The sequence below is a fragment of the Gastrolobium bilobum genome, unplaced genomic scaffold (assembly GCF_033153095.1).
Source record: "Gastrolobium bilobum isolate Gb01-03AN ecotype WA unplaced genomic scaffold, APGP_CSIRO_Gbil_v1 utg22537, whole genome shotgun sequence".
In the NCBI taxonomy this organism is placed as follows: domain Eukaryota; kingdom Viridiplantae; phylum Streptophyta; class Magnoliopsida; order Fabales; family Fabaceae; genus Gastrolobium; species Gastrolobium bilobum.
The window spans coordinates 76,390-90,372 of NW_026897453.1; the positions used below are offsets into that span (position 1 = coordinate 76,390).

A 13,983-nucleotide genomic window follows, 5' to 3' on the forward strand; every position below is an offset into this window, starting at 1 on the left:
TTGAGGTTTTTGATCGTGGACCTGACTTGCAATCTACAGCGTCTGTGACTCACACTTTTGATCCTCTGCATTCCCCAATTTGGCTTTGGCATAAAAGACTTGGACATCCCTCTTTCCAGTATCTTCAAAAGTTGTTTCCTAATTTATTTTCTAAATGTAATCCTTCTGATTTTCACTGTTCTACTTGTAAGAAGGCTAAAAGCCATCGAATTCCCTTTTATCCCAGTCTGAATAAAAGTGTTATCCCATTTCAAGTTATTCACTCTGATGTCTGGGGCCCTTCTAAAGTCCCTTCTTTTTCTCACGCTTATTATTATGTCTCTTTTATTGATGAGTGTACTCGCATGATGTGGATTTCCTTACTCAAACATAAAAATGAAGTCTTCTCTGTTTTTCAGAAATTTTGGAATATGGTTCAAACCCAATTTAACAGTTCCATTCAAATCCTCCAATCCGATAATGGGCTGGAATATAAGAACAACCTATTTTCTGAATTCTTAGACTCTAAAGGTATTAAACATCAGACTTCATGTACCTACACACCTCAGCAAAATGGATTAGCTGAGAGAAAAAACAGGCACTTGTTAGAGGTAACAAGAGCATCTTTATTTGAAATGAATGTACCTTCTTCTTACTGGGGAGAGGCAGTCCTTTCTGCAGCTTACCTTATTAATCGTACTCCTTGTAGTTCCTCAATTTTCTCACCCCACAAAAAAAACTTGAATCTTTTTTTTCCATACCTCATGTAATGAATCTTGAACCTAGAGTGTGCACTGCTTATGTTCATATACCCAAACCTTTACGAAATAAACTTGATCCTTATGCTAAGAAATGCATCTTTGTTGAATATTCTGATCTTCAAAAGGGTTATCGATGTTTTGATCCTACAACTCACAAAATGCATATTACTCTTGAAGTCTCCTTTCAGGAATCTGAAGCCTTCTATACAGGGGGAGTTTCCTCTTCTTCTCAGGGGGAGATCCAGAATAATAGAGAAGAAGATTTCTGGCTATCTACTTCTACAATTTATGTACCTTCTACCACAAATCATCAGCTAACAGACACTTATCCAGATTCTTCGACTACAGGAACCTGTGAACCTCCACAAACAAATCTGAATGATGCAAGTCCATCTGTGCCCAATGAGACACCGTGTCCAAGTGAATTACCTAGTCTGCATAATTCTGAACCCATAACCGAATTACCAAATCCTTCTGAATTACCCATTGTGCATAATTCTGAAGACAGAACCAAACTAACCCTTGCTCCTAATACAGATTGTTCTGTTTCTGCTGCTCCTAACAGTGTGCAGACCCGAAAATCAGAGAGACCAAATAAAGGCAAACACAAAATTGCTTATGAACCAGATCCAAAAGTTAAAGTAAAGTATCCTATTAGTAATTATGTGTCATCTCATAGGCTATCTAGATCATATGCTCTAACAGTTGATCAATTATCTACTGTATATATTCCTAATAGTGTGCAGGAGACTTTGGAAGATCCTAGGTGGAAACAAGCAATGAATATTGAGATGGAAGCTCTTCAGCATAATAAAACTTGGAGATTAGCCTCTTTACCAAGTGGGAAGAAGACAATTGGGTGCAAATGGGTATATACTGTGAAGCTAAAAGCATATGGAAGTATTGACAGGTATAAAGCGAGACTTGTAGCAAAGGGATATACACAAAAGTATGGAGTTGACTATCAAGACACGTTTGCTCCGGTAGCTAAACTTAATACAATTAGAATCTTGATATCCATTGCTGCGAACAGAGACTGGCCCTTAAAACAGTTCGATGTAAAGAATGCATTTTTGAATGGTGACTTAGAAGAGGAAGTCTACATGGAAATTCCACCTGGAGTGAAGCTAACATCTTCAAAGGAGAATATGGTGTGCAAACTGGAAAAGGCTCTCTATGGCCTTAAACAATCACCAAGAGCATGGTTTGGAAGGCTCTCATTGGCAATGAAAAAGTTTGGTTATAAGCAGAGCAACTCGGATCACACATTATTCATAAAACATAACAGAGGAAAGGTGACAATACTCATTGTTTATGTAGATGATATGGTGTTGACAGGGGATGATGTAGAAGAAATGAAGCTACTTGAGAAGAAATTGGCTGCTGAATTTGAAATGAAATATCTAGGTCCTCTAAGATACTTCCTTGGGATAGAAATTGCAAGGTCTGATCAAGGTATATTTCTGTCTCAAAGAAAATATATTTTAGATCTTTTATCTGAGACTGGTTTACTGGCTTGCAAGCCTGCTGATACTCCGATGGAAATGAATAATTCTTTGGGCATTTATCCAGATCAGATTGAAGTAGACAAGGGCAGATATCAAAGGTTAGTAGGAAAGTTAATTTATTTATCACATACTAGACCTGACATTGCGTATTCTGTAAGCATTGTAAGTAGATTCATGCACTCTCCTAGTGAAGAACATATGAAGGCAGTTTACCGTATTTTGAGATATCTCAAAGGATCTCCAGGGAAAGGTCTTTTATTCTCAAAAAATAATAGAGCATGCATTGAAGGATACACAGACTCAGATTGGGCTGGTGATAAAACCACAAGGCATTCAACTTCAGGGTACTTCACCTTTGTAGAAGGAAATCTGGTCACATGGAGAAGCAAAAAACAAAAGGTAGTAGCAAGATCCAGTGCTGAAGCAGAATTCAGAGGCATTGTTTATGGTGTTTGTGAACTGTTATGGGTGAGAAACATTCTAGCTGATTTGGGAATAAAATATGATAAACCAATAAGTCTCTTTTGTGACAATAAAGCAGCTGTGGAGATAGCACACAATCCAGTCCAACATGATAGAACTAAACATGTGAAGTGGATAGGCACTTTATAAAGGAAAAGATTGATAATCAAATAATTCAGATTCCTCATGTTCGATCACAGGAGCAACTTGCTGATGTATTAACAAAAGCTGTCACAGGGAAAATGTTTGAAGAAATCATTGGCAAGTTGGGCATGGTTGATATCCATGAGCCAACTTGAGGGGGAGGGTTGAAGATTGAAATTATTTTGTAACACTGTTACTACTAGATAGGAACAAATTATTTAGATTAGTAGAAGTTGTTAGTAGGTTGCCGTTTATCTTGTATAAGTTGTTATTAATTCTTGTATAAATACACCTCATTAAGAGAGGTAAAGTATGAATGAATGAAATACAAGTTTCCTGAATTTCATTTTTAACAATCATAAAAATCAAGTTGCATTTAAGTTGATATTTTTCTTCCTAAAAATGAAATCCGGATTCCGATTTTCTCATAAATTTTTTTGCATATCAATTTCTCGAGAATTAAAAAAAAAATATCCACCAACCAAACGCCCCATAGAATATTCCATAAATCGAATCCATTGGAAAATCCAATTACCACTATGCCCGAATAAATTATTACAACCTTTGTTTTTTTTGTTTTTGGTATTTTTCCCTTTTATCAAAGTTTGTATTGCAACCTTTATTTAAACAGCAACAATTGAGTGTACGTGGATTCGTGCCCCGCAGGTTTTATGCACCGTACGACGAGTTAAGGTGTTGAGTGCTGATCAAGCTGAAGCACTTTCAAACGGACATTTCTGTGAAGCAAAACATGAGGCCAAAGATTTATCTTTTCGGTGATTCAATCACAGAGGCCTCATTCGCTGAAGGTGGATGGGGTGCTTCTCTTGCCAATCATTTCTCCCGCACGGTATTGAATTTTATGAAGAATTTGGAATGACAGTGAATGCTTTGATTTTTTATTTTATTTTTCATTTTTGCCTTCGTGGGAAAGGTGCTTTTCATGTGAAGTTTGAAGCTTTTGTAAATGGGGTTGATGAGATTCAGGTAGATGTGGAATGGAAGTGAATGTTTCTGATTGTATTTATGCTCTTTTTTTGTTTTTATCATTTTCACCTTAATGGGTAAGATGGCTTTCATGAAAAGCTTCAAGCTTTTCTAAATGGGGTTGATGGTGTTAAGGTGGATGTGGAATGAGATTGTATTTATTTTTTCATTTTTTCCTTAATGGGCAAGATGATTTTTTATGTGAAGTTTGAAGCTTTTGTAAATGGGGTTGATGACAATGATGATGATGATAATGATCAGGTAGATGTGGTGCTCAGAGGATATAGTGGCTACAACACAAGGTGGGTGTTGAAGGTGTTGGAGAGGGTTTTCCCTGCAACACAAGAAGGTGATGGAGGAATTGATAAAGCACCAATTGCTGTCACTGTTTTCTTTGGGGCCAACGATGCTAGCCTTCCAGATAGAAGCTCTGGTTTTCAACACGTGCCTCTCATTGAATATAAGCAGAACCTTCACTCCATTGTGACCTTCTTCAAGGTAAGCTCATCTCTGTGTGTGTTTGTAGCAACAAACGTTCAAATGATTAGGCAAAAGTTGCACGGTCTTGAAACCCAGAAAATGGGTCACTGTTTTAGAATGACACAAAAGGCTTTTGACCCATTGTGTTTGATAGCGTGCTCTGGAGCCAACACTGTTCCAATTCATGTTGTAAAAGGATTAATTATTTCTCATTTGGTGGGGTTGTATATTATGATGACTGTTTCTTCGTCTGGGTGGTCAAAGATGGTCATGGGGACCCTTGAAAATTGCGATGTAAAAAGCTTTTGACGGAAAGTTATTACAAAATTAAAATAAGGTGTGAAAAAGGGTGAGCGTGCCTGTCTTTGTTTGTATTTGCCCCTTGATCCCGATATGCTGTGAAAAAGTTTCTGAATCCTTGCTTTTATGGTAGTGGAATTTGCACGACCTGTTTGTGTAAAGTAACACTTTTAAGAAGTTCTCCTTTGGGACTGGCAAGGGTCCGTAGATTGGACTGAAGGAGGCTACTAAGAGTTGTTTTCACAACCTAAATCTTGTGGCTTTCTTTTTTCTTCTTTAATTGGTGCCCATGCAATTATTTGTGGGTGCTAAAATTTTATTTATATTTAAGCCATGTATATTATATGTTTTTCTAGCTCTTGGGCATGCAAGTAAGATAGGATTTTGGAAGACCCACATTTGCTTTAGGAGTGGAAAGAGTGGTGCCTCATTTAGGATTAAAACGTCAGCTGACCGTTCCTCGATGAGGGTTATCGAGTCTTGGGAGGCCCACGGGCTTAATGAATGCTGACTCTTATACCGGGGTACTTTATTTTAATGGGAAGATATAATTATGTTTCAAGAATGTGTACTATTAATCAGTAAAAGTAATAAGGGACGAAATAGAGAAAGTAGATGCTACTTGTGTGTTTTGGACAATTCCAAAACCCCATATAGTTATCTGAAAGGTGGGATCAATAAGTTGATTGTGATATGTAAATCTCTAAAATGAAAGGGATTTTTTTTTCCCTTTTTATTTTTTTAGTGTTCAGGACCTGGCTATTGGCAAAGGCAGTAAATTTTCCTTTGATTTATAAGACCAAGCATGACTGTTGGGGTTTGATGCTTTGATCAACACTACTGCCTTCTGGACTTACTGAACTTAACATTTTGCGTTACCAATATCTCTGTTATGTTTTCAGTGTTTGATTCTGACTCCGAGGAACCTATTTTGTCGGTCATCAATTGCACTTGGATAATGCCTATCATAAACTACAAGACTCAATCATCATCTGAAAAACAAACCTGTCCTCGCTGTTTCTATATCACTGTGTAGTTTTTCCTAGAATCAATTAGATTAGAATAACTTTGAAGCTTTTAATATAGGAAAACATGAAAGGGGTGCCTGTTTCATGTGCCTTAAGATGGAGGAGATTCCATTTAACCTTTTTCCCTTGGTTTTGATTTTTTTTCTCAAATTTGTATATATTTCATTCCTTTCTACTTTTTATATATCATGTAAACTTTCCTTTGAATTTCAGAAGCAATGGCCAACAACCCATGTTCTCCTCATAACACCTCCTCCAATTGATGAGGATGCACGTGTTAGGTATGGTCTATTGAGCCTTCATTCTTCATGCTGTCTCTGCTTACCGAGTTTTCTTTAACTAAAAAATTTAGATTTTAGACACACAACAGAGGTTAAACCCGAAGTTTTTCTAAAAATCTGTTGCAGATATCCATATGTAGATGATCCACAGGGTCTCCCTGAGAGGACAAATGAAGCTGCTGGTGAGTATGCTAGAGTATGCATTGCTGTGGCTGGAGAATGTGGAATCCCTGTGATTGATCTCTGGACCAAAATGCAGCAGTACCCTGACTGGAGGAAAGAGTATTTAAGGTATCTGTAGCTTTTTTCAATTTTATCTTCATTGACTGCATTTTGATTTAGTCATTCTGTTTCTGTAAATTGTTAAGACATTCAAAAACCATTGACAGGTTTCACCTAATAGTTAAGCTTTTAGGAGTTATTCCTTGAATAGTATCAGAGCCTATATAACCAAGTAGTAAGGATTTTGATTCCTACTACCCTCATTCTTGATGTGCATAGTCTATGTTTCGAGCCCGACGAGGAGTTGTAAAAGGTGGTATGTTAAAGATACAAAATCATTCCCGGGCCTTCCTCTGATAACTTAAAGCCTTAAACTTTTAGGAGAGATGTAACTTGACATGGTATTAAATCCTCTATGACCAAATGGTATGAGGTAAAGTGTGCTTGTGAGTTGTCCATGCTTCAAACTTAAATGCTTCTTGCATATAGGGTTGCTGTGCAAAACCATTTTTTGGGCCTTTATGTGATAGCTTATTATGCTTTACATGCTAATGAACATGATGCCCGTTTCTTGTAATATAATTGGATGTGGGCTGAATTATCAATATTGCAAAATATAAAAAGCTTATGAGGTTTTCATTGCTGACTTGATTTCTGAAATGTATATCAAAGTGCAGCACTGACTGTAATTTTGTAAAGTTTGTTCTGAATGTCATTCCTTACTGGGTATATGGTTTGATTAAAGATGTAAAGACTACTGATAACATAGTACTAAGCCATAAAATGGTATAATGAACTGAGAAAATTTCGTTTTCCGAGAACATAGAAAGTTTCAGTGTCTTGCTTGGTGCCAACACCAGCCATGATAAGAGTGTGACATGAATATATGATTGTGTTAACTGAAACGCAGTGATGGTTTGCATCTCACACAAAGTGGCAATCGAGTTGTTTTTGAGGAGGTAATCATGAAGCTGAGAGATGAAGGCTTGAGTCTAGAATCTATGCCAGTTGATCTGCCACTAGTATCTGATATCGACCCTAATGACCCTCTGAAGGCATTTCAGCAGTAATAGAAGGATACATTATACAGTAAGGGCTACCCCTTTTTGTGGGTTTATTGTACTTATTGAAAGATATGTTAATTTAGTATATATTACCTGATAGTATTTGGATCCTCTTTTGTTGTAACTATTTTCTGTAAGTCTCATTTGTGCGAAGAACAATATCTTGGCTAATCAGTATGCTTTCTCTGTTAGTTTATACATTTGGGAGTTCACATATTGAATTGTTTGTGCGTAGGATTTAGATTTGTTTCGCTCGAGGGGCATACTATTTCAATGTAATAGTGATCTAGTGAGGTAAAGTTATAAATTTAAGCTTAATAGGAGAGTCACCCTCAATTGGTCTCAGGTGTAAGCTGAGAATAAGGGGAGGAGAATTGGTGTACAAAAGATGCTTCCTTATTAGTAATGCAGGGTATTTACAAGTGAAGAAGATTCCCTAATATTGAGTGAGAAAGAGGCATAATGTTTCTGTCCTTGTGAGTTCTACTAAGTGTGAGGGCATTTTCACTTGGTGTATGAGGTACAAGTGCTAGAGGAGTGATATTTATTGTGTTGAGATGATATTTGTATTACTTTAGGGATGGAGAAAATTGGCGGGTCGCCTTTAACATAAACAAGTAAATTAAGAGGGTACTTGGTAGGAGTTAGAATCAGAGTGAAGGAGAAAGAAAAGGTTGAAATTTTGTCAATGTACTTATAAAAGCGGTTCTTGCTTTTTGCTTACATTTAGGGGTGTCAATATGGGTTGACACGACACGAATTCGACACGACACGAATACATCAACACGAACACGACACGAATTTTCATTCTTGTCAAAATCTTCAATACTGACACGACACGAATTTTTTGCAGGTTGACACGACACGACACGAATAACACGCAAAATAGGGGACAAAACGGTAATTGACAAAAAAAATTAAAAAAATAGATCGAAAATAAATAAAAAATTAAAAAATAATAATAATAAAAAAAATAATTAAAAATAATACGGGTCGACACGAACACGAATTCATAAACACGAACACGACACGAATTTTTTGCGTGTCATTTTTTCCAACACGAACACGACACGAATTTTTTTACGGGTCAACCCGAACACGAATTTTCGTGTCGTGTCGCGGGTCGACCCGCGTGTCAAAACCCATATTGACACCCCTACTTACATTACTTTATGAGTATTCCATAGGTTTCGATATGCCTCTAGAATCCCACTTTTTTTTTAATGAATAATACCAATATTTCATAATGCATAAGATACTATTAAACAATGTTGCCACTTGCCACAAATCTTAGTTGCAGATAATTAATATGTACTCTTCTTAGAATATAAGTAAATTCATCTAATTGCATTAAGAAAAAATTATAAATATTTTCCTAATAATATAGAACATGGTGTATAACATATTCATTAGAAAATAAAAATATCATATAACTTACAGGAGATAATTTGCAACTTTTGAGTTTTTTAATATCATAAAAAATATCATATCGTAAGTTGAAGTGTCAGAAATCTTGATTTTTATCTTGATATTCTGAGAAGAGCACCGTCTTCCGGTTTGTACTTTTTAATTATATTTCTCTTCGTTATCAAATATGTCATCTAATTTCATTCTTTCTTTATATTCAATGTCTAACTTTATTCGTGCAATCGTGCAAGTCGTAGCTTCAAATTTTGGATTTGCATGTTTTGCGCCCATATAAGTTGTCATTTAGATTTTTGGTTTCGTCTTTTAAGTTTTTCATTTTTAATCTCGTTGATCTATCTGATGCGATTATTTGTTTTATTTAAGAATGAATTCACGTCTTTTGCCATCACGACTTTGTTATTCATGACTTTCGTGATTTTGTTCATTCATTGGTTGAAAGCAACTTAATGCTTTGATATTAAATGATACAAAAGCTTATAAAAAACGATTGACAAAAAGTTGAGATTTAATAAAAGAGAAAAAAATCTATTCTAAATTTTTATTATTAAGATAACAAAATATGCAACTCATACAATAAGGGTCTTAAACACTCTTTTATAGATTAATTATAAATTAATTAAAATTTAAAATGCTAAAAAAATTTCTAAAGATAAATATAACAATAACTACCTCCTAAAAATAAAGATAATTAATTATAATTAAATCAACTTATTATCCAATTTAAATCAAGTAAATTTGTTGATTTCCATTTTTTTTGGAACAAATTAGAATCAAATCTTCCTCTTCCTTTTGACCTATGATTTGGTTGTAACCTATTAGATTTTAAAATGCTACTTTTTTAACCATGTGAGTTATGTGTATTTGTAATGGGCTATAATTCTATTTTGCTTCAAATTTTTTGTATCAATCCATTAATTGGTTGGGTGATATGTAATTGAATCATTTTTTAATTTTTATTTTGCATATATTTAAAAATTAAATGGATAAGACCTGTATACTTTTTATAACTGAGACTATTTCGACCGATTACTTTAAAATTACATTTTAAGACAATATTATGTCTTTGCCATGCCTTCCTACGGGTTTGGACTCTGAAATTGCATGAATTCTCAACGCTTAACTCAAGCTTGCTTGTTATTTACGTGAAATTTGTTCGAATATTATTTGATGGTTTACTAAAATAAAAATAAGTAAAATATTTAAGGGTTTGCTTACCAAAATAAAAATTTAAGGGTTTAATGTTTCACCTGCCACGGAAGATAAAGTTATCTCCCGCAACTCCCAAGATTATGTCATTTTGAGAGTTGGAGAAATTAATAAGGATGTTTTGGTAAGATTCATATAATAAAAGAGGAGCGTTATTCTTATAACTTTTTTTCGCTTACAACCTATTTTTCATTGTTAATTTCCTTCAATCCAATGGTTATGATTTACGAGGTCATATTTATTAATTAATTATTGATTTCAATAAATTATAATCGTTGGATTGACAGAAATTAATAGTGAAAAAATAGGTTGTAAATCTTTTAGGTTGTAAGAATAACGCTCCTCTAATAAAAAAAATAAACGAAATTCCTAAAATATCCTTCATCAATTCTCTTGATCCCAAAACGTCGTAGTTTTAGAGTTGCTGAAGATAACTTTATCTCCTATGGTTAGGGTTGGCAAAACGGGCAAACCCGGCCCGACCCGACCCAACCCGCATTCAACCCGAAAAAAACGAGCCGGGTTAGGGTTGGCTCGAAAAAAAAAAAAACAAGCCAGAAAATCCAACCCAACCCGACCCGAGTCGGGTTAGTGTTGGCTCGCGGGTTGGCTCACAAATATGGCTCGTGGGTTGGCTTGAAAAATAGCTCGCGAGTTGGTTCAAAAATTGGCCGCGAGTAGGCTCGAAAATTGGCTCGCGGGTTGGCTCGTTTTTAGCCTATTTAAATGACCCTGTAGTATTAATGCACCAGCTATGTGGCTTCCGTTAGCTTAAACAAAGGGTTACAAAATGAGAAATAAAAGCAAAATATTTTAGTTTCTAATTTTGTTCGCAACAAATTTGCATCAACATCCAGAAACAATCAGAACCACTTGCTACCAAGTGGGTAAGATATTTGAACCAAGCAGAGCAAGCACAACCTAACAATATAAAAATGGCAGGGATTGAGAAGATTAGGGACTTAGGTTTAGAGAATGAAGAAAAATGATGACAACATGTGTGAGTTTTGTCTATTTTTATATATTATATTTTTGTATTTTTTTATAAAAAAAAAAACTCAACCCGCGAGCTGGCTGATTTGACCCGCGGGTTGGCTCGTTGTTGAAACGAGCCGGATTAGCAGCTCATTTTTGCCAACCCAACCTGACTCATTTTTTGCGGGATACGAGTCAACCCGACGGGTTGGCTCGTTTTTGCCAACCCTACCTATGGCATATATGTTTGTACTCTTCTACATTTTTTTTTTTCTATTTCTACATATGTATTATCTATCTATTACTACTATAAAGATAAATATTAAAAATTATAAAGATCTTATTCTTTAATTGTATTTGACTTCATACACTTTTTAAATTATTTTAAATATTTTATTTTATTTTAATAAATAATAATAAAATGAAAATTCACATTTTTGGGGCTTGGCCCCACCACTAAAAAAAAGGTCAATTAACAATCATTCAATACACTACTACATATAATATTTATGCAACATTAAATGAATTTTATAATGGGAAAGGATTTGTAGATAAAATTCATTTTAACATGATCAAGTTGTGTAAAAAATCTTAGTTATTCATGGATAGATCAACAATAACAAGTTTAATAACAATTTAGTAACAAGACTTGTAAAATAGAAAAGAGAAAATGATCATTTTAATTGTTGATTATTCATCTATCAACGAAAGATTAAGATTTTTCACGGATAATATTAAAATTAGACATGATTCTTGATTTTAAAATCATGTTATTTGTGTTGGATTTTTCTTAATTAGGTGAGAAAAGGAATTAGAATTTTGTCAACTACATAATTTAAATGTAACTTTGGAACAATACATGCTTTATGTCTTCATGCATGATGATTTTTTACAAGGCTCCATTCATTGAAAATATGATTGTCATCTTTATTAATTGGTGAATATTTTAGAACATGGAAGAGAGGTCTCTTGGCCATCTATAAGAGGGAGGAAGAGATGAGTTAAGGTGTCCACAATCCACAAGAAAGAGACATCCTCTAAGAGAGAGAGAGAGAGCTAACTTCTAGTGAAGAATTTGAGAGATTATCATCTTCTCAAACTAGAGTGAGTTCTACCATAAAGATGAGGGTGATTATGCCAAATTAGATTATTGAAATTTTTTTAATATATCATACGAGTAGGTGAGATATCGAGTGTAATTGTCTAGAATTATACTTGAAAAGAAAAATATTCTTGTAATTATAGGATTATAATCCTATAATTATTACAATGGAAGATTTTGAACCTCTGATCTCATCAACCCCCCTTCAATTTATAGGGAATTTTCACATAAAATTCCTGTCCTTGTCTCTATATTGCTCCATTTTTATTGCCTATCTTAATCACATAAGATGGAAAAAGGTTTGTGATGTGCCTCTGGCATATGTGATTTTCCAAGACAAAAACAACAAGTTTTAAGTCCTTAAAGAGTAGTTATAGTAGGTATTTGCTTTATATTTTAGTTTTTCTATTTCAGTTTATATTCTCACATATTTGCTGTTTTTATATAGGAAAGAAGGACAAAGACCAGACAAAGTCACAGATGATGCATTGTTAAAATATTCCCAGGCCAAAGTCCAGAGATATCGCGCGGGTCCGCGCGGGTGTGGCGCGATCTTGCACCAGATGATCCAAGCCATTTTCCAGAAAGTTGGCGCGACCTCGCACCAGAGTGGAGCGGGTACGCGCCAGTTTGCGATTTGAGAAGTCTGTCAAGGGCAAATTTGGAAGAAGGGGTCTTGTTATTTAAAAAGAAAAGAGACATAGAGAGACGGAAGAGGCTAGGGTTCATAGAGTTCGATAGAGAGAAATTTCATCTTCATCTACTTTTCCATTTCTTTTACAGTTTTATGACAGATTTTTGTATAACAATCATGACTATGGTTGGCTAATACCATTTTATTATAGTTAGGGTCCCAAACCCTATGTGAACCTCTTTGACGGCGAATTGATTTATCCTTCTCGGTTAGTTTTATTTATTTTATTCCTATTCTATGCGTATTGTCTATTCTTTGTGTTAAACTTGATCAATTTAATAGTGGAGGATAGTTTGAGGGTTAGAACCCTAGATAGGAATATTGGGGCTTTCTAATCTAGAAAGGGGATAATGTAACGATTTGTATGCGTGCTAGGAATAGACGTGTGTGTTATCGCAAACGTTTAATTTATCTTGTTAATGCTTAATTTCGAAATGAACATTGCAAGGAATTGGGGTTCCAATTCGGGTTAAAGGACTGAGCCTGCAAGGAATTGGGGTTTAGTTAATTTATGTTGTTGGTGATAAATTGTTTGAATATTTATTATAATTGAGTAATTTAAATCAATCCAAAGTGAAAGATGGGGATCATTCGGTGAGTGCACTCTATCTACAATAACTTCTCATATTTTACAAATTCATTCTTGATACAATTTCTGATCTTATAAAATCAAAATACGTTTCTACATTCAAATTTTATTTTACACAAATTCACAAACTCTTCCCACGATCTTTTGAGCTTTTCTATCTTAAAAGGAAAAATTAATTGATATTCGATCACAATCCCTGTAGATACGATACTCTTACTCATCACTTTATTACTTGTTCGATCGGTACACTTGCCGGTTAGCATCAGTTTGCTTGCACGTACATTACTAAGTTCATATTTTCCAACAATTTTATTACATTATTTATTTAAAATAGGGAAAAGTTAAAATACTACCATATAGTTTTCTTTTCAGTCATTTATCCCATTATGCTTTATTTTTTTTATCATTTATCTCCCTGTACTTTTTTTTCCATCCAAGTCCCTATTTAATAGTGTTGAAGTTTCTATTTATTATGACTATTCTACTCTTCTTACAAAAATACTCTTCAGCAGCTACCTTGTATCTTCTTCTTCCCAAAACTTTGCAAGGATTTTTTACCATATAAAATTTCTCCAGTTTCAGATAAAATTTGTGAATTTCCTGTAATAAGGGCATAAATTTTCTTTTGATGTTCCTAAGAAGAGAGTACAATAAAAAAATCTTATTTAAATTGCAAAAAAAATTATAAAGAGTTAACAAGATAAAAAACATTAATATAGAATAGAGTGTCAAAATAGGTACTATTGTAACACCTCATTCTAGAACCAATTTGT

At 34.4% G+C, this 13,983-nt stretch overlaps 1 protein-coding gene across 1 annotated transcript; it reads left to right on the forward strand.

The window, feature by feature from the left end:
* Positions 1-3,587: 3,587 nt before the first annotated feature.
* Positions 3,588-7,363, forward strand: LOC133307055 (GDSL esterase/lipase At5g45920). Its single transcript, XM_061507473.1, has 5 exons — positions 3,588-3,704; positions 4,103-4,339; positions 5,863-5,930; positions 6,057-6,221; positions 7,063-7,363. The coding sequence occupies exons 1-5, from the start codon at positions 3,606-3,608 to the stop codon at positions 7,220-7,222; spliced, it is 729 nt and encodes a 242-aa protein (XP_061363457.1). The 5' UTR covers positions 3,588-3,605; the 3' UTR covers positions 7,223-7,363.
* Positions 7,364-13,983: the final 6,620 nt, after the last annotated feature.